This window comes from Dasypus novemcinctus, chromosome 11 (assembly GCF_030445035.2).
Source record: "Dasypus novemcinctus isolate mDasNov1 chromosome 11, mDasNov1.1.hap2, whole genome shotgun sequence".
Classification (NCBI taxonomy): Eukaryota; Metazoa; Chordata; class Mammalia; order Cingulata; family Dasypodidae; genus Dasypus; species Dasypus novemcinctus.
In genome coordinates, this window is record NC_080683.1 from 6,646,049 (window position 1) to 6,666,276 (window position 20,228).

At 43.3% G+C, this 20,228-nt stretch overlaps 1 protein-coding gene across 2 annotated transcripts in view; it reads left to right on the forward strand.

Moving 5' to 3' along the window:
• Positions 1 to 4,706: 4,706 nt before the first annotated feature.
• The window catches only part of BLTP3A (bridge-like lipid transfer protein family member 3A), an 82,943-nt gene continuing 67,421 nt past the window's right edge, over positions 4,707 to 20,228 (forward strand). For both annotated transcript variants that reach the window (XM_004462005.4, XM_058306597.1), the window contains exon 1: positions 4,707 to 4,867. In XM_004462005.4, coding sequence (XP_004462062.3) covers positions 4,824 to 4,867 — 44 coding nt within the window. In that variant the 5' untranslated portion in view covers positions 4,707 to 4,823. The remainder of the gene's footprint in view (positions 4,868 to 20,228) is intronic.

Consider the following 20,228-nt stretch of genomic DNA (forward strand, 5'->3'; position numbering starts at 1 on the left):
AAGCAACCCAAGTTTCCATCAACCAATGAATGGATAAACATACAATAGAATATTATTCATTCATGAAAAGAAATGAAGTTCTGATACATACAACAACATGGATGAAGCTTAAAGACATCATGTTGAGTGACATAAGCCAGGCACAAAAGATAAATACTTTATGATCTCATTGATAAGAAATAATTAGAATAAGCAAACTCATAAAATCAGAATCTAGAATATAGGTTATTAGGGAACAGGATGGGGATAGGGAATGGGAAATTAAGGTTTAAAATGTATAGGGTTCCTATTTGGAATGATGGAAATGGTTTAGCAATGGGTGGTAGGGATGGTAGCACATTGTGAATGTGGTTAAAAGGGAGAAATGTTTGGTTGTATGTACGGTAAGAGAAACATTTTTAAAAATCCATGGAGGGAGGTGGATTTGGCTTAACTGATGGAGCATCTGCCTACCATATGGAAGGTCCAGGGTTCAAACCCAGGGCCTCCTGACCTGAGTGGTAAGCTGGCCCATGCACAGTGCTGATGCATGCAAGGAGTTCCGTGCCATGCAGGGGTGTCCCCTGTGTGTGGGAGCCCCATGCACAAGGGGTGCACCCCTCAAGGAAAACTGCCCCGTGTGATAAAAGTGCAGCTTGCCCAGGAGTGGCACCATACATGTGGAGAGCTGATGCAGCAAGATGGTGCAACAAAAAAAGAGACACAGATTCCCAGTGCCACTGACAAGAATGCAAATGGACAAAGAAGAATGTGCAGTGAATGGACACAGGGAGCAGCCAGTGGGGGGTGGGGGGGAAGGGGAGAGAAATAAATAAAAAATGAATCTCAAAAAAAAAAATCCATGGAGCTGCCAACAGTGAACCTTAAGTTAAACCGTGTACTACAGTTAATAGTATAATTATAAAAATGTGGTTTCATCTATTGTAACAAATGTTTCACATCAATGCATGCCATTCTTAAGAGGGTAGTATGGTAATTTGAGACTGTACATACCACCAGAAAATCATTTTCTTAAAGTTGGTCCATTCCTTTAGGTGTGAACCTATTGTGGGTGGGACCTTTTGATTAGGTTACTTTAATTAAGGCATGACCCCTGGAGGGTCTTAATCCTCTTATTGGAGTCCTTTATAAGTGGATGAATATAGAGAGACAGATAGAAAGAAACCCACAGAAGTTGAGAGAGAAAGCCACAGAACAAAGAAGCTGAAAGCAATGAAACTTGGAAGAGAAGGAAGAGATCAGCAGACGCCACCAAGTGCCTTGCCATATGACAGAGTCTAGGATTGCCAGTAGCCAGTCTTCTGGAAGAAAGCATAGCCTGCTGATGCCTTGATTTGGACATTTTCATGGCCTCAGAACTGTAAGCTTATAAACTCATAAATTACCATTGCTGAAAACCAACCCAATATATGGTTTTAATAATAGGGTGATTATTGGAAAAAATACACCATATGTAACTATGGGTTATAATTAGCAGGATGATTTTTTTTAACACTTTTTAAATTAAAATTAATAGATCACAAAGAATGTTACATTAAAAAGCAGGATAATTTTGATGATGTTCTGTCATCATTTTTTTAAAAACGATTTTTTATTTATTTCTCCCCCCACCCCCCACCCCCGTTGTCTGCTCTCTTTGTTCATTCACTGTGTGTTCTTCTGTGTCTGCTTGTATTCTTGTCAGCAGCACCGGGAAGCTGTGTTTCTTTTTGTTGCATCATCTTGCTGCATCAGCTCTCTGTGTGTGTAGAGCCACTCCTGGGCAGGCTGCACTTTTTTTTCACGCAGGGTGGCTCTCCTTATGGGGCGTACTCCTTGTGTGTGGGGCTCCCCTATGCAGGGGACACCTCTGCACCACATGGCACTCCTTGCACGCATCAGCGCTGCATGTGGGCCAGCTCACCACATGGGTCAGGAGACCCTAGGTTTGAACCCTGGACCTCCTATGTGGTAGATGGATGCTCTATCAGTTGAGCCAAATCTACTTCCCTTCTTTCACCATTTGTAACAAATGTTCCATAACAATGCAAGGTGTTGGTGGTGGGGTGATATATGTGAATCCTATATACTATGCATGATTGTTTTGTAAACTCACAACTTCTCTAATAATTAAAAAAGAAAAAAGAAAAAAAAAGCCAATGCATTGCGACAGCCTAGCAGACTAGAACAGGTAGTACATGGGAATCCTGTATTTTATGCATGATTGTTCTGTAAATGTAGAACTTCTCTAATTTAGAAAAAAAAAAACAGCGCCTTAGGCACCTGTGGCACTGTAATGACAGGTCTTATAGTCAAGTGATCAGAATTAAAGAAGGAGAAAAGGAAGAGGATGGGGCTGAAAAGGTACTGGAAGAAATAATGGCTAAACCATTCAATAGTGTCCCAACTTTGGCAAGAGACAGAACTACAGATTGAAGGAAACAAGTGAACCTCAAAGAAATCCACACCAGTAAATATCATAGCCAAGTCCTGAAAAAGTCTTAAAAGCACCCATAGGAAAACAACACCTTATCTATAGGAGGAATTAATTAAAATGACAGCAGGCTTTTCATCAGAAATCATGAAGGCTGGAAGAAAGTGGCTAAATATTTTTCAAGTGCTGAGAGAAATAAGCTATCAGCCCAGAATTCTATATCCAGTGATAAAAATACACTTCAGAAATGAAGGGGAAATAAAGATGATCTCCCAGGAAAGAAAACAAAGAGAATTTGTCACCAACAGACTTAGCCCTATAAGAATGGCTAAAACATTCTCTAAAATAAAATTCTTAATTAAAAAAATATGAATTAGTCTCAACTCCCTCTGTCTCTATATACCTTGGACTCTTAGCATTACTAAGCCTTATTCCATGATCCCTGGAAAGGCCATATTTTTTGAGCATCAGTTTTTGCAGGATCCAATTTTGCAAAAATAACTCATTAGTAGGTATGATGAATCTTCCAACAAGGATGCTGAGTCTCTGAGCATGAGGCAGGTTTTGTTTTATATAGCTGATGTCAGATTTTGAATCAGCTGTCTCTCTTGGGGTATTCCAGGAAAAGAAGTATGAAATGCAAGAAGTTGCCCCGAGGCCTCTGCAGCTAATAGCTAAATTGAGAAGAAGTAATAATGGCCAGCAATCTTGACAAGAAACCTTTTCTGTAGGACCTATAGATCCCTGGTATGTATTTTGGTGAGGGGTGGACAGAAGAACAAAAATGGAGGGAGCATGTAGTTTTGCTAGAAGAGACTGAACAGCAGAGCATCCAGGCCAAGGTTTGTTTCTCTTAGGTAATTTTTTGGGGGCCTTCTGGTAAAGATTAAACTTAATATGACAAAGAGATAGGCATAGGAATGGATGAATTTTGTCAATTATTTTACAAATTTAACATTTATATGGCTGGCAGGCTTAGACTTATCTTTGGAAACAGGTCGTTTTGGGGAAGGGAACCGAATGCCTGAGGGACAGGGAAGGGAGGGACACTGATGCCTCTACACCCCCCCTTTTTTTTTTTTTTTTTTACTATACGAATGTATTTCTTTTCTAAAGAACGAATGAATTTAAAATTTTAAATTACGGGGTGGCCAGGCTTCCTATATGACTGCCTCGTAGAGTATTTTGCTTAAGTTTCTGCTTGAAGGTTTAAAACTAGCGAACTTAACACCTTCCCACCTTTGCCATTGGGGCTACAGGTGTCCCTGGCGAAAGGGTTATACTTGTAAGCGCATGGATGAAATAGAAAGAAAATTGCACAGGCTTGGGGGTCAGAACACTTGCGTTCTCGTCCTGAGTCTCCCTCAGTAGACTTAAAGAAGCTCTTTCGCCTATTTCCCGGGGCCTCAGTTTCCGTGTCTGCAAATGGAAGAAGTCGATCTCTAAGGTCTTGGGCAATTAGACCAATTCACTATCTCGTCTTCTTCTGCCCCTCACATGTGGGAGGCGGTATCTCTATAGGGCACCTGTTCTGTGTTGAGTAAACACTCTCCCACTGATTAATGGGTTCGCTATTACGAGGGGAATGAGGAGAAGGACGAGGAGCGCCCCCTCCCGGTTCCCGCGCACACAGCCCCTCGCAGAAGACTGCAGTGGTTCGCCTGAATCTCTCTTCACGGGCCTGTGAAGTCCTCTAGGCTACTGTTCACTCTCCAGCCTCCTGTCTGGATCAGAACTCAGCAAATAATGAATCCACGCGTGAAGAAAATGAATGAGAAGTGAACCGTGCCAACCCGGCGCGGCGCGGCGATCGAGCGGCTCGCTGCCAATCTCCACGAGCACGCCGCCTCTCCCCGACGCTTCCAGACGACTGCCCGCGAGCGCAAACCGCACGCAGTTCCGGGGGCGAAGCCTTTCGGGCCTTCCTCCTCCGAGAAGTAGACGCGAGGGCCGCGGCAGGCGACCCGGAGCCCGTCGTCCTCGCCCGGGCGCGAGACCCAGGCGCCGCGCGCGCGCCCGCCCCCTCGCCCCGCGCGCGCCCGCCCCCTCGCCCCGCGCGCGCCCGCCCCCTCGCCCCGCGCGCGCCCGCCCCCTCGCCCCGCGCGCCCCGCGCGCGCCCGCCCCCTCGCCCCGCGCGCGCCCGCCCCCTCGCCCCGCGCGCCTCCTGCGGCCGCGAGCGGGACCGCCGGGCGGCGCGCGTCCTCCGCGCCGCTCTGGGCCGGCGGCGGCGGCGGCGCGCGGGTGGGTGGGATCGTGGCGGAGCTGCCGGCGCCGGGGCAGGGGCGGCCGGGCGCCATGGCGGCCGCGGAGGCGGCGGCATCCGGTTGCAGCGCGGCGGCGAGGTGAGGGGGCCCGGGAGGCCGCCGCTGCCCGCGCCCCCGCCTGCGTGCTCGCGGGCCCCGGCGCCGGCATGGCCGGGATCATCAAGAAGCAGATCCTGAAGCACCTGTCCCGGTGAGAGCGCCCGCGCGGGCCCCCGGCCGGCCGTCCCGGGGCCCTTGCTCCCCGCCTTCGACCCTCCTTTCTCACAGCGCGCTCGGGGCCAGGCTTCCCGGGCCCCCCGGCTCCGCGCCGGGGCCCGTAACCTCCCCTCCGCACCCCAACAGCCCTTCCCGCACCGTCGAGCAGGTCACCCCGTCCTCCCCGGCCGATCCCCGGAGCCCTCCGGCCGTCCCTCCTCGGCGCCCGCGATGTCCCCCTTTTCTTCCCGCCCCCCATGTTCCTCGTGCCACGCTGTGGAGCCGCGGCCCCTGCGACAGGGCTGTCTGCGCCGCTCGATCCCCCCACCAGCCCCTCCACGGCCTGCCTCTCCCGCCTCGTGCTGCTCTCGCTCAACTTTCCAACTCCCACAGTCATTTTCTCCTTCCCACAAGCTCCCACCACCTCCTTTTCATCTTCCTTCAGACCCTGTTGCATCACCCTTGAAAAAAATGTAATAATCCCTGCGATGAGGCCATTTCTCTGAGCTGCTGTCTCCCTCCTCTGCTTCTGTACACAGACCAAGTAGAGAAAGGTCATGAGGGCTGGGGATAAAGTTTCAACCAGCTTCCCTTTAAGAAGATGGGGAGGTTTTTTGACAGCCTGTGAAAAGAACCAACAATGGCTACTTCTGCTTTGCAGTCATTTATTAAGCATGGTTCTGCCTCTGAGTAATTTGGGAGGTGAGGAAGGATGGTCAGCAAAAACAAATTTCCAGGTGTAACTAGGTGAACCCTGATCCCAGTTACGCTTGAAGGTTGCCAGAATTGAGGGCCACAGAAATTGGAAGCTCACCTTTCACTTAGTTTTCAGTCTAGTGTTGGTGATGGCTTAGTACCTTTAGTCAGTCTTGGAATCTCCATGAGAGTGATCCAGGGCTTGAGTCCAGAGTGGGGCGTGGTGTTCAAGAGATGGGGATTGGTAGGGAGAGGCCAGTCCCAGTGGAACCCCCAGGCTGTGTGCTAATGTGTCTTTCTTGCTCTTCTCATTGAGGGCTTGCTGAGTGCTATGCGAGACGTTATCTCCGCCACACCAAACCCCTTTTTTGGTAAATAGTCTGGCTTATTTACTGTTACTTCCATTTTAGTCTTTAATTAGCCATTGGATACAGATACATCTCTTGGCCAATACCACGTTATAAAAGTTAAAGCTGGGAAAGGGACTTTGGCCCAGTGGTTAGGGCGTCCGTCTACCACATGGGAGGTCCGCGGTTCAAACCCTGGGCCTCCTTGACCCGTGTGCAGCTGGCCCATGCGTAGTGCTGATGCGGGCAAGGAGTGCCCTGCCATGCAGGGGTGTCCCCGGCGTAGGGGAGCCCCACGCGCAAGGAGTGCGCCGGTAAGGAGAGCCGTCCAGCGCGAAAGAAAGAGCAGCCTGCCCAGGAATGGCACCGCCCACACTTCCCCTGCCGCTGACGACAACAGAAGTGGACAAAGAAACAAGACGCAGCAAAAAGACACAGAAAACAGACAACCGGGGGAGGGGAGGGGAATTAAATAAATAAAAATAAATCTTTAAAAAAAAAAAAAGTTAAAGCAGATTGGAGACTGGAGTACAAAAGTGCCTTTGGACCCTTTGCTTAGATCAACTCCCTAAAACATGCTTTTTCAGGTTGCACTAATCTGGGTGTTCCATGAGATTGGTTGCTCTGTGTAAAGATTTAAATGAAGGACTGATGATTGAGAAAGGGGACAGAATTTAACTAGAGGAAATCTATTAATTTGAACTGATACAGAAGCAGATTTTAATGGTTAAAAGATGATCTCAGCTATCATAACACTGTTTAAGAACCTGGGGTCTTTATGCTTCATTTTCTTCATCTGTAAAATGGAGATAGTAATCGTACCTATCTCAAAGGGTTATTGTGAGGATTAAATGAAGTTATATATGTAAGGTCTTTAGCACAGTGCCTGGCACATGGTAAGTGCTCAATAAAATATGAGCTATGGTTATTTTTTGGGTCACAGCTTGCTTGGGTATTTGATATAAGCCATAGATATAAACAGGCGATTTTTTATATAAGTTCAGGGGGGTGGTATATGAATCCCTAAAGCCCATGCGTGAACTTCCCAAGCATCCCTGCAACTAGGTGAATAACCCTTGATCTAGTTTCAACTCCTTATTTTATGGCTAAGGATACTGAAGACTAGAGAAAATCAGTGATTTGCCCAACTTTCATAGGAAGGTAAGGTAATGAAACAGAACTTAGCTCTCTAACTCCAGATCTGGTATGCCTTCCTCTGTAGTACACACATATTCTGCATACTTATTTTGCAGATAGGGTTTTTTGGTTTTTTTGAAAATAAGATTTTTAAAGAAAACAATTTAATAGTATATGCTGACACATTCAGTGAATCCTTGGTGACCAAAGTATCTTTTAAAAATGAAGGGCGGCGGACTTGGCCCAGGGGTTAGGGCGACCATCTACCACATGGGAGGTCCGCAGTTCAAACCCCGGGCCTCCTTGACCCGTGTGGAGCTGGCCCATGCGCAGTGCTGATGCACGCAAGGAGTGCCCTGCCACGCAGGGGTGTCCCCCGCGTAGGGGAGCGCCACGTGCAAGGAGTGCGCCCCGTAAGGAGAGTCACCCAGCGCGAAAGAAAGTGCAGCCTGCCCAGGAATGGTGCCGCACACCGGAGAGCTGACACAGCAAGATGACGCAACAAAAAAAGAAACACAGATTCCCATGCCGCTGACAACAACAGAAGCGGACAAAGAAGACGCAGCAAATAGACACAGAGAACAGGCAACCAGGGCAGGGAAGGGGAGAGAAATAAATAAAATAAATAAATCTTTATTAAAAAAATTTAAAAAAATAAAAATGAAGTTGGAATAGTTATGATAGACATGGGGGGAAATTTCTAGTTTGCTCAGTGTTGGACCAGTGACTTAGGAGAAGTAGAAAGTTATAGCACAGCTGCAGTTTCAGAAACTGGTGCTATGCCATGCATATGGATGGGGGAAAGATCCAGCTCCTGGTGCCCTTCTGTTTAGTGTGCACTTAGGGAAGCTGCGTAATGTGTGACATTTGTGTCTCTGGAGGGTGTCCAGTACACACTAACAGGCTGGACTGCATGGGGTGGCTTGTTTAACCTGATGGGGAAAGAGCTAGAAGGGAAGTTATACTGGGTACTATGTTGCATTTGTAGGTGTTTGATAATTACTTGATGATGATGGCATTGCCATTTGTCCTGGAGAAGAGTGTCCTGCCATGGGGTGGATATCCCAGTGACTCTCATATTATCTCTAATTTTGATCATGAAGTTTTTGATGGGCGGATGATATATTTGTTAAATATAGCTTTAACAAATCAAGCTATATTTGTTAATTGCCTGCCCTAGACCAGATACTGATCTGTATACTAGGGATTCAACAGTGAGCAAATGTAAACTTCTTTTAGGGGCCTTAACCATGATTTGGATGACAACTGCTAAATACAAACAGGTTTAATACACAGTATGCATTTTTTTAAAAAGATTTGTTTATTTATTTCTCTCCCCTTCCCTCCCACCCCAGTTGTCTGTTCTCTGTGTCTATATTCTGCGTGTTCTTCTTTGTTCGCTTCTGTTGTTGTCAGCAGCACGGGAATCTGTTTCTTTTTGTTGCGTCATCTTGTTGTGTCAGCTCTCCGAGTGTGCGGCACCATTCCTGGGCAGGCTGCGCTTTCTTTTCGCGCTGGGCAGCTCTCCTTACAGGGCGCACTCCTTGCGCGTGGGGCTCCCTTACGAGGGGACACCCCTGCGTGGCAGGGCACTCCTTGTGCGCATCAGCTCTGCGCATGGGCCAGCTCCACATGGGTCAAGGAGGCCGGGGGTTTGAACCGCGGACCTTCCATGTGGTAGACGGACGCCCTAACCACTGGGCCAAGTTCACTTCCCCCGCAGTGTGCATTTAAATAGACCCGGAAGGAACCCTTTACCTGGAAACACAAAGTAGTCATTTATTTAAAAAATATCCAAAATTGATTTTTCACTAAATTAGGTTATTCTTGTTTTAGACCACATTAGCTAATGACCTTTTGTTTATAAATAAGAAAAAGTACAATTGATTGTAAACTAAGTCAAGGCCCTGTATATCATGAAAAGAGTGCGTGTTGGAGCCAGATATGCCAGATTCATGTGGCAGGCTAGCAGATTGTGTGGATTGAGCATACAATTTTTATTAACAGTGCTTGGTATGTAACTAGATGTTCAATAAAGAGTACCTTTTATAATATGGCCAGAGAAGTTAAGGACGCTACAGTATGGATGACAACAACCCTACTGGCTCTTTTGAAAAGCCATCGGTAGTCTTAATTATTTACTCTAAATGGCTGATGAGAAATATGAACCTGAGAGAGAAGAGAGATGGCTGATAGACATGATAGGTATATTTCAAATGTAAACACTAGGTGGAATTCAGAGACAAAGGAGATTTCAGAATTCCGTTTGCACAGTAAGACAACCTGACTGTTGAGCTCAGCCCTTCTAGTTCCTCATCTTGCCTCCACTCATTAGTCATTATCCTGAAGAGTCAAGAGCTAGAATGATCCTCGAGATCATTGGGGCCAGCCTTCATTGTAAAGTGAGGAGCTCAGAGAAGCTGTCTGCTTGCCTAAGGTCCCTTTAGGTAGAGATTTGTAGGTCTGGTCTCAATTTCCAAGGCACACCCCTTTTACACTGGACTTGACTTACTATCACTTAAACTTCCCAAGTCATACATCCGTTTCCCTTTCTTATTTTCTTGTGTTGCTTCACAATAAAGAGCTTTTGTTTATTTAGCAAATAATAGCCAACTATGCTAATAGCACTTTACAAATCTTATGACAATTTGATCTTCGTAATAATGCTGTGAGGGTAGATATTAGCCCCATTTTATAGATAAATTTGAATTTTTGTTAAATTAGTGGTTTTCAGGCTTTCCAGAGAGGTTAAATAGCATGCTCAAAGTCATAACTAGTAAATGATAGAACTGAGATTCAAGCACAGGCACTCTGAGTCCAGAGCCATGCTCTTTACCAAACACTCTGCTGCTGTAACGCCTCTCATCTTTTTAATGTTTTTGACATGTGAAATACTTTCTGTATTTTCATTTACATTTTTGAAGGTTTTTTTATATTGCATTTTATTAACATACATAAAGGTGCACATATTCTAAGTGTCAACCTTATGGATTTTCACAAACTGTACACACTCATGTCACAAGCACCCAGATGAAAAAATAGAGTATTGCTGTTACTCAAGAAGCCCCCTTTTGCCTCCTTCCAGTCATACTTCCATCAAAGGGTAACCACTCTTCTGATTTTTAACAGCATAGATTAGTATTGTCTTTTTGTACTTTATTTAAATGGAACTATATAATATATATGTTTTCATGACTGACTTCTTTAGCTCAATATTATGTTTGTGAGATTCATCGATATTGTTGCATCAAATTGTAGATTGCCCATTTTCATTGCCATATAGTGTTCCCTTATCTAGTTATACCTCAATTTATTGATCATTTTACTGTTGGTGGGCGTTTGGATAGTTTCCCAGTTTAGGGCTGTTATGAACAGTGCTGCTAGTAGCCTTCCAGTCCATGTCCTTTGATGAACAAGTGTTGGGTATATACTTAAGAGTGGAATTTCTGGGTTGTAGGATATGCATATATATGTTCTGCTTTAATAGATACTTCCAGTTTTCCAAAGTGGCTGTACCAATTTACATTCTGACCAGAAGTGTATGAGAGTTTTGGTTGTTCTACATTCTTGCCATCTTTTGGTATAATTCATTTTAGCTACTCTAACTGGTGTATTTTAAACATTTTTTTTTAAACTTCATCTGTGATAAACCATATTACCACTTTAATTTTGCTGTTTTGCTTTTTAATTCTGACGTATGTGTAAATTTTAGTTACAAGCAAATGTCAAAACCTTGAAATCTTAAGATCTTTTTTGAGTAATGTTCAAATTAGGAAGGTATAATCAAAATAATTTGGGTTATTTTAATCAATATCCCATAATATTTCTTACTTGAAATGGATGTGATTCTTTGTTCCCTGTCAAAATAGCAATCATGTACATTAAGAGAAAGAAAGAGGTTTTCTCCAGGCATTTGAGTTTTTGTTAAATTTGTTGTTTTCACGTTGCATTGCACATTAAATAGTTTCATTCTTCTCTGTAATCTTATTACCTTCTTGGTATAGCATTTCTTCTTTACTAGACAAACTGAAATTTTGAGTCATAAAGCTTTTCTAAATCAATATTTACACCTTTCCAAGGGTCATTCCCTTTTATAGAAAAATAGTTTTGTGCCTAAAAAAGTGGTATGTAAAAGTAATACATTTTTCAGAGCAGTACTATAATATGCAAAAATATGATATATAGCAGCTAAATGTATACTCACAATAATGAAAATTACCCGCTTTGAAAAATTAGGGAGCATAATGATGTAGCAGAAAGAATCAGGATTTTGGATTCCAAATGGTAGTTTGGAATTGTGTAAGTTGTGTGTTTTGCAAGTCCTTTAGCTTCTTGAAGCTTCAGTTTCCTCATCTCAAAACGGGAATAATAATGCCCAGTGTTGGTGTGAGGATTAGAAATAATGTATAGTACTGAGATATTTAGGAATTGCCTGTTTTTAAACATTTTAATACAGAGATAGAGATGAATCCTGTAGGAGAGAAGGAACACAGGGCTGTTCCTCTTTGTCATCTTTTCATATCAAGGCATACTACAAAAGGAGGAAATTTGACTTTAGCATAGGCGGAAATAGCTGCAGTGTATACACTGGATTGGGTCCTAAGATAATTTACCTTTACAGAGGCTAAGAAGATAACAGAATCATATACTGTATTTTTAGAGTGAAAAAAATATTAGAAAGAGTAGATGTGGCTCAAGCGGTTGAGTGCCTGCTTCCCACATGGAGGTCCTCGGTTCAGTTCCCAGTGCCTCCAAAAAACAGCAACAAAAAAGCCGAGCAACATGCAAAGAGAAAAACCAACTCAGAGGAGCTGATATGGATCAGTGATTTGAGCACGGGCTTCCTGCATACGAGGTCCTGGGTTCAGTCCCTGCCCTGGTACCTCAAAAAATTTTATATAATATAAAATTTAAAAATATATATATATATATTTAGTGTAACTAAATGTATATTTAGTTACCCTCACCTAATAGGGAAACCTGTTGAATAATACTCTGAGGATGGCATTAATCACAGAAAAGATTCTTTTCATCACAGCTCAGTTCTCTACACCCTCTGGAGTATATCCTTCACATCATAGGGATTGTGTCCTTTGACTCGCTTTGAAACAGTCCCTTTGAGTGAAGTGAGTATGGGAGAAGATGTGTGGAATGTGAGGGCATTGTTGGAACTCTGGGAACTTTAGACCTGGGGCGGGTGTGTTGAGGGGCAGGGCGCAGGTCCAGGAAATCCAATTCATCCAATAACATTAAGGGAACTTTTAACTTGGTGTGGTGAGGGCAAGATCTTGGTACTTGTTTTAATTTTAGATACCAGCGAGCATTTTCTAGTATTTATAAGCAGTGGAACTGATCAGTGTCTTTAGGAAAGAGGAAAACTAAAGTGAAAAAAAATATTCGTGGTGATGCCATCAACATGGTGGCGAAAGATTTCCCTGAAAAAGCCTCCCCAGAGATTTAACAAATAGAAGGACAAGTCCCACTTAGGACTTAGGAAGACAGTAGAAATTGGAAAAGGACTCCATAAATGCTGAATCGAAGAGACAGGAAAATCTCAGGTAGAATTCCCTCCTGGATGCTGGTCGGTTCCTGTTCCCCTACCCCTCACTGGGTCCCGGAAAAGCACAGCTGGGAGTCACACAGAGGCGGCACGCCCTGGGTTCCTCCCTGTGTGGACTGAGACTGTGGAATGACTCACAGCAGTGAGTTAGAACTTTCTACAGGCACAGGGCCCTGCTGAGTGACATAAGCCAGACATGAAAGGGCAAATAGTGTATGCTCTCACTGACATGAACTAATTATAATAAGCAAATCCATAAAGTTAGAATCCAGAGGATAGATTGGGGCAGAGAATGAGGATCTGATGCTTACTTTGTACAGGATTTCTGTTAGGTTGACTGTATAGGTTTGGAAATGGATGGTGGTGATGGTAGCTCATTATCGTGAGTGTAATTAATAGCACTGAATTATGTTGTGAATATGGCTGAAAGGGGAAGTTTTGGGTTGTGTATGTTACTAGAATGAAAGTTAGAAGATAAAACGTGTCTCTGTAACACAGTGAACCCTGTTGTCGTTGATGGACTGGGGTTAATAATACAAGAACAAGAATGTTCCTTTGTGAATTTTAGCAAATGTACGACACTAATACAAGGTGTTAATAATAGGGTGGTATATGGGAAAAAATATACCTGATGTAAACTATGGACTATAGTTAATAGTATTTTAATATTCTTTCATCAATTTTAACAAAGTTACCACACCTATTGCAAAGTGTCAACAATAGGGGGGTATATGGGAGTGTTGTATTTTTCACATGACTTTTCTCTAGACCTACAACTTCTCTAATTAAAAAATACTAATAATTAAAAGCATTGTGCTAAGTGAAAGAAACAGATACTGGTCTTGGAATGCAAGATAGATAGTACTATGTATTAGTCAGCGAAAGGGGTGCTGATGCAAAATACCAGAAATCGGTTGGTTTTTATAAAGGGTATTTATTTGGGGTAGGAGCTTACAGATACCAGGCCATAAAGCATAAGTTACTTCCCTCCCCAAAGTCTATCTCCACGTGTTGGAGCAAGATGGCTGCCGACGTCTGCCAGGGTTCAGGCCTCCTGGGTTTCTCTGGGCTCAGCTCCTCTGTTTCCTCCCCAGCGTCAGCTGTAGGCTATGAGGCTCTAGAATTTGCCTCTCTCCACAAGGTCAGCTGTAGACTATGAGGCTCTAGACTTTGCCTCTCTCCACAAGGTCAGCTGTAGACTATCAGGCGAATGGCTCTGTCTCTTTCCCCAGGGCTTCAGCTTAAGACTTTGGCATCAAACTCCAACATCAAAATTCCAACATCAGAAACCTGCAACTCTGTCCTCTGCCACGCCTTGTATCTGAGAATCCCCACCCACCAAAGGGCGGGGACTCAATGCCCTAATGATGTGGCCCAATTAAAGCCCTGATCATAACTCAGTCAGGCCCAGGTACAGATCAGATTACAAACATAATCCAATATCTAATTTTGGAATTCATAGCCATATCAAACTGCTACATACTATATATTGTATGATTTGATTTATATAAAATGAAAATATAAATAAATCTGTAGAGACAAAAATAGATTAGTGGTTATGTAGGGCTGGGAAAGGATAGAGGGATTGAGAGGTGACTACTAAAGGGTATAAGGTTTTTCTTTTTGGAGTAATGAAAATGTTCTAATATTGATTGTGGTCATGAATGCACAATTCTATGTATGTACTAAAAGCCATTGATTGTACACTTTGGATGAATTATATGATGTGGAAATATATCTCAATAAAACTGCTTAAAATAATACACATCATGGCAAATAGATATGGCTCAGGGAGTTGGGTACCTGCCTCCCACATGAGAAGTCCTGTGTTCGGTTCCTCATGACTCAATGAGGAGACATAATGAGGAGAACAACAAGCAGGGAATGGATATGGCTCAAAGTGATTGGGTGCCTTCCTCCCAGTTCTCAGTGCCTTCTAAAAGAAGACGAGCAGACACAGAGAAAACACAATGAACAGACACAGAGAGCAGGCAGCGCAAACAACAGGGGTGAGGGGAGAAAGAATGAAACAAATCTTTAAAAAAAAAACACACGTTAGTAGTTTAGGTAAAAGGTATGCAGTTTGTACCTAATTGCCACAAAAATAAGGAATTATAAAATATTTGCCAGATTGACTTTATTTGCCTACAGCAGTAACCTCCTTACGTGTATATGCAGTCTTTTTTTTTTTTTTAAAGATTTATTTATTTCTCCTCCCCCCCAAGTTGTCTGCTCTCTATGTCTGTTCACTGTTTTCTTCTGTGATCACTTCTATCCTTGTCAGTGGCACGGGAATCTGTGTTTCTTTTTGTTGTGTCATCTTGTTGCGTCAGCTCTCCGTGTGTGTGGCGCCATTCCTGGGCAGGCTGCACTTTCTTTCGCTCTGGGCGGCTCTCCTTACGGGGCACACTCCTTGCGCGTGGGGCTCCCCTATGCAGGGGTCACCCCTGCGTGGCAGAGCACTCCTTGCGCGCATCAGCCCTGCGCATGGAGCAGCTGCACATGGGTCAAGGAGGCCCGGGGTTTGAACCGCGGACCTCCCATGTGGTAGACGGACGCCCTAACCACTGGGCCAAGTCCGCTTCCCTGTACTCTGTCTTTATAGTGCAATGGTTTTGTAGCTTGGCCGTCAGCCCATCATTTTAAAAATTAGAGAGGACATTGGTGGTGAGATATCAGTGTAAGTCACTGACTTATGGAAGTGTTATGTTACCGAAGTTTATTTCTAAATTTGAAACTTGGAGATTGTGGTCCAGAAGAAATAGTATTATAAATGTTGAGTAGTTTCCCAGTTAGCCCACAAAAGCCACAGTAGATTAATTATATATAAGCCCCCTAGATAGAGTTCTGGGTCTTGTTTGTTAGAGACTGTTAAAAGGAAGGGGAGAAATGAAGGAGAAGAAAAAGAGTATTTTCTTTCCCTTTCTTTGGGCTAAGATCCTTAGACCAGTGGATTTCAGGGAGGGCTTTTTTTTTTTTGTCACAGTGAGGAAGAGTGCAACCAGCATTTAATTAGCGGGGGTCAGGGAGGCTGACATCCTCCAGTATTCAGAGAAACCATGCATAAGGAAGAATTGTCCCTTGTCGCTTGGGACTTTTGAAGTTAAGTGCTTACATAGGTGAATGCCCTGTTTAGATGACCTGAGCCTAGCATCTAACTCTGTTTTACATATAAACGCAAAATAGTACACAGCATTGAAATTCAGTGACTCTTCCAGGACTGGAACTACTGTAAGGGGAGATTGTGCCTCATTCTGTTTTGAACTTTCCAAAGAGTTTGTCACCATTTTGGAAAATCTTGACATTGCCACTCGTGGTATTAGAGTCACAGTACACCCTGTGTGTCTGCCTGCATTTGTAGCTGTCACAGTCATAGTGATTCTCTATAAAGGTGTAAGCATTTGACTACTCTCTTTTCTGTGCAGCGGTGCTGGAACATTTACATATTGGAATGCAGGTTTTTTTGTTATAAATAATTTTCCTTTCATACTATACTTTGGACATTACGTTAGACTTCATGAAATGAAGTTAGACTACATGAGCTCAAGTAGGTTATAGTATATATAAATAATTTAAGTATAGTAAAAGAGGCATTATAAAATATTTGTTATAAAAAGAGGTAATTGAGTTTATTAGGGTTGAGAACAACTGACTTAGAGCAAATTTTGAAACAGCTGAAGTTTACCCTCGATACACTATCTCTTCCCTCCTTTATATCTCTTTTCTACCTTCTAAGACCCCTCTTCTCATGCCCCCCATTGTTCCAATTCTGTTTTCAGCCCTCTACAACCATCCCTCACCGAGGCTGGCCCTGCCTCTCAAAATTCTTTATGCTAGCCTCAGTTTCTCACCAGAATTCCCGGTTCTTTCAGATGTATCATTCTGGCAAAGTAACAAGGGAAAGTAGAGAACATATTTTGGGGCAGGGCACACCAAATAATAAAACCAGCTCTAATTCAGAATATATTCTAGAGGATCAGCCCCCTTAAGCTACTCTTGCTTTCACTTCATCTGAAACCACAGATGCTCTGGAAGTTCTCAGTTTGTTTTTGTCTTTCCAAAATGGTTTTTGTCACAGTGGCAGCAGGGTTGGGTCAGGGGTCTGGCAGCAGTTTGTGGTATGTATGAATCATTTGAAAGTTGGGGGATTCCATTATGTAGAAAATCCTGTTTGGATGGGGTAAATTCATCCGAACTGGCTGTCTCTAGTCATCTGGCCTAGGCCAGGTGATTCCCTAGGCAGTGCTGAAAACATACATTTCTTTTTTCTAAGAGAAAATGGTGTGTTTTTTTTTGTTTTGTTTTAAACTTGTGTGAAAAAGGATGCCATTCAGTAACATGTTTCATTTCAGAAAATGTCTTTGCAGAGGTTAAGACATTTAACCTTTTCGGGCGGAGCTGGTCATGGATATTTTGTCCTCTGAGTCCACACGGGAGGTTCAGGAAGCTTGGGAACACAGCTGCAGATGGTGTCTCGGTTGTTCTCCGATACCTGGGACAGGGGGTTCAGGGAGTCTAGCCTTTCTGTCAGCTGGACCCAGGCTTTCTGTTCTGAGACCTTTCATTCATTAATACAGCAAACTTGTATTCACCACCTGCATTGTATGCTAGGTATCAGGGACTCAAAGACAAGTAAGTCAGGGTTCCTGTTCAAGGACCTAACTGCCTGTAAAGAAAACAGATCTGTGGACAATAAGCCCAATAAAGCATTGAGAAGTATCTGTGGAGCTGGGGGTCACAGACAGTCAAGGGTATAAAGGTGATGTCAAGCAGAAGAGCTGTGTATGCAATGGTTTTGAATTGAGAAACAGCGTTTAAGGGATTGCTTCTGGTTCTGTGTCACTGGAAGGGCTTGAGAGTGGAGACTACTAGAAATGAAATTGGAAATATAGAGAGGGGCTAGGTCTCAGAGGCATTGTGTCACTGTGCCATCTGGTTAGAACTCAGCTTGTTCTTTGTTGCCTTCAGTTGCTATTGCTATTGGCCTGGGTCTGAGACAACTGGAACTTCTCCAATCTCTACACCCACAATGACTTTGTTAAAAGTCAGTTTAAGTTCTGGAGCCAGACTGCTTGATTTTGAGTTCTTGCTCTGTTAGTTACTAGCTCTGTGACCTTAGACAAGTTATTTAACCTTTCTATTCCTTAGTTTCCTGATCTATGAGCTGGGGATAATAGTAGTCCTAAGGAATACAAGGGTTCTTGTTTCTCAGCCTCTTCTTGAACACTTGTTAATTTCAGTTTCTTAAATAATACCCATCCTAGTGCGTGTGAAGTGGTATCTTGTGTTCTTTAATAATAAACTTTATTTTTAGAGAAGTTTTAGATTTCAGAAAAATTATATAAAAAATATAGGGGATTCCCATATAACCCACCCTTCCCCATCCCACATTTTCCCCTATTAATAACATCTTACATTTGTTGTACAATGTCATTTGTACATTTATTAAAATTGATGAACACTGATACTAACCAAGGTCTATAGTTTACATTATGGTTTATACCCTGCACTATACAGTTTTGACAAAATCTGCCATTGCAATATCATGCAGAATAATTCTAGTGCTCTAAAAATGCCCTATGTTCTACCTTTTTTCCCTCCCCCCAGAACCTTCATTAATTTCTTTCTTTATATCAGTGTTACAAGTTCTTCTATTACTATAATAATAATAAGTCTACTTTGGTCCATGGTTGCATTCCCTCCTTATGTTTATTCATTCCTCAACCTTGAGGATTTTGGGGATTATGCTGTCCACTCTACTTCAGATTGAGAGGGGATTTAGATCTTATGGGGCAGATGGAAGGAACTGTTTTGCTTACAGTTGTAGATACTCTTTGTTTTTTGGGATAGGAGTTGTCCATTGTCATCATTTTGTTAGTTGAACTGGGTGAGTCCATTGAACTGGAGAGTAAGTTTTGGCCACAACTCTGGTGAGATTCAGGGCTCAAATGGCATATGAACAGACCAAAGATTTAAGTCTCTGGGACATATATTTAACAGGTATAGTGCTAATTATAGGTTCAAATAAAAGGAATAGAAGAATCATGAGTAGGGAAATTATAAATGAGTCTGTTATATTAGGGAAATAGATTGTCATATATTCCAAAATAAGGCCCACTGATTGGGTGCTGATTTCATGGGGTTGTGTGCCTTGCCTATAGTGTCCAAACATCTCTGAAGCCCTCAGGAGAACCCCTGGTTTGAGGCTTCATTTACTGTAGCAGTTAGTGAAATCTGCCTGAGATAGGCATAAGGTAATTTCTAAAATGACCTCTTGACTCACTTTGAAATCCTTTAGCCATAAAAACTCTTGTATTTAATGTTTCCCCCTTTTGGTGAAGGTCTTTCTCCAAATGCATCACTGGTTGGCACTTGATAGTAATCCTTCTGTGCCAGGGATGCTCATTCCTAGGAGTCATGTCCCATGTCGGGGAGAAGCTAGTGAGTTTGGCTTAGGGAGAGGTCACATTTGAGTAGCAAGGAGGTTTTCAGGATGTATTAGTACTCTTAAGCATTAGTTGTTATTAGGCTGAGTTTTAATTTTACAGGAATAAGGTTCATAAGTACCAGCATTAATATGGAAGGCTTGGCTTAGCATACTGGCCTGTTTTCTTTTATTAGGCACTGCCTATATACAACAGAGATTTTTGCCACTCTATTTGAGAAAGTGGCAAGATTCCCCAGGATGGGAGTTTAATATTTTGTTGATTGTTATGTGGATCTCTACCCACTGAGAAAACACCCTTTGATAACAGGAACATATTCATATTCCGTAAAGGCATGCCCCAGGTGCACCCCTCTCTGCACATCCTCCCCCCCACCAACACTCCACACCAGTGACACTCCCCTGGCATAGATCCTAAAAGAACACTCCCACAAGTATATTCTCAGCCACAGTCCTTGGCCTCCTTAGTTTCCTGAGCCCCACATTCACCCATTCCTTCCTCCACCCTCACCCCCCAGCTCCATGGATGACTCAGCCCTCCTGCTCAACTCCCTCACACTCACACTCCAGCACTGTCAATCATGTTTGCATTGCTGCACCCATCACACCGTCCACTGCCAAACTGCCGCCATCAACCTTATCATAGATTTTGCCCAGATTAAGCATCAGCTCACCACTCTCTACTCCCTTTTTATCTCCTATTAACCTATCTTTCAGACTCTACCTTTGTGTGTCGGCTCAATATCCTTAGTTCACATCAGTGAGATCATGCAGTATTTAGTGACTGCCTTGCTTCACTCAACATGATATCTTGAAGGGTCATCATGTTGTTGCATGTGTCAGTACTTCAGTCCTTCTTACAGCTTTATAATATTTCATCGTATGTATATACCACATTTTGTTTACCCATTTATCCACTGATGGACACTTAGGTTGCTTCCAACTTTTGGCAGTTGTGAAAATGCTGCACTAGTGTTGGTGTGCATATATCTGTTTGTGTCCCTGCTTTCAGTTCTTCTGGGTATATTCCTAGTAGTGGGATTGTGGAGATCATATGGCAGTTCTGTACTTGGCTTCCTGAGGAACTGCCAAACCATTCTCCATAGTGACTGCACCATTCTACATTCCCTCCAGGAGTGGATGTGTGTTCCTAGTCCTCTACATTCTCTCC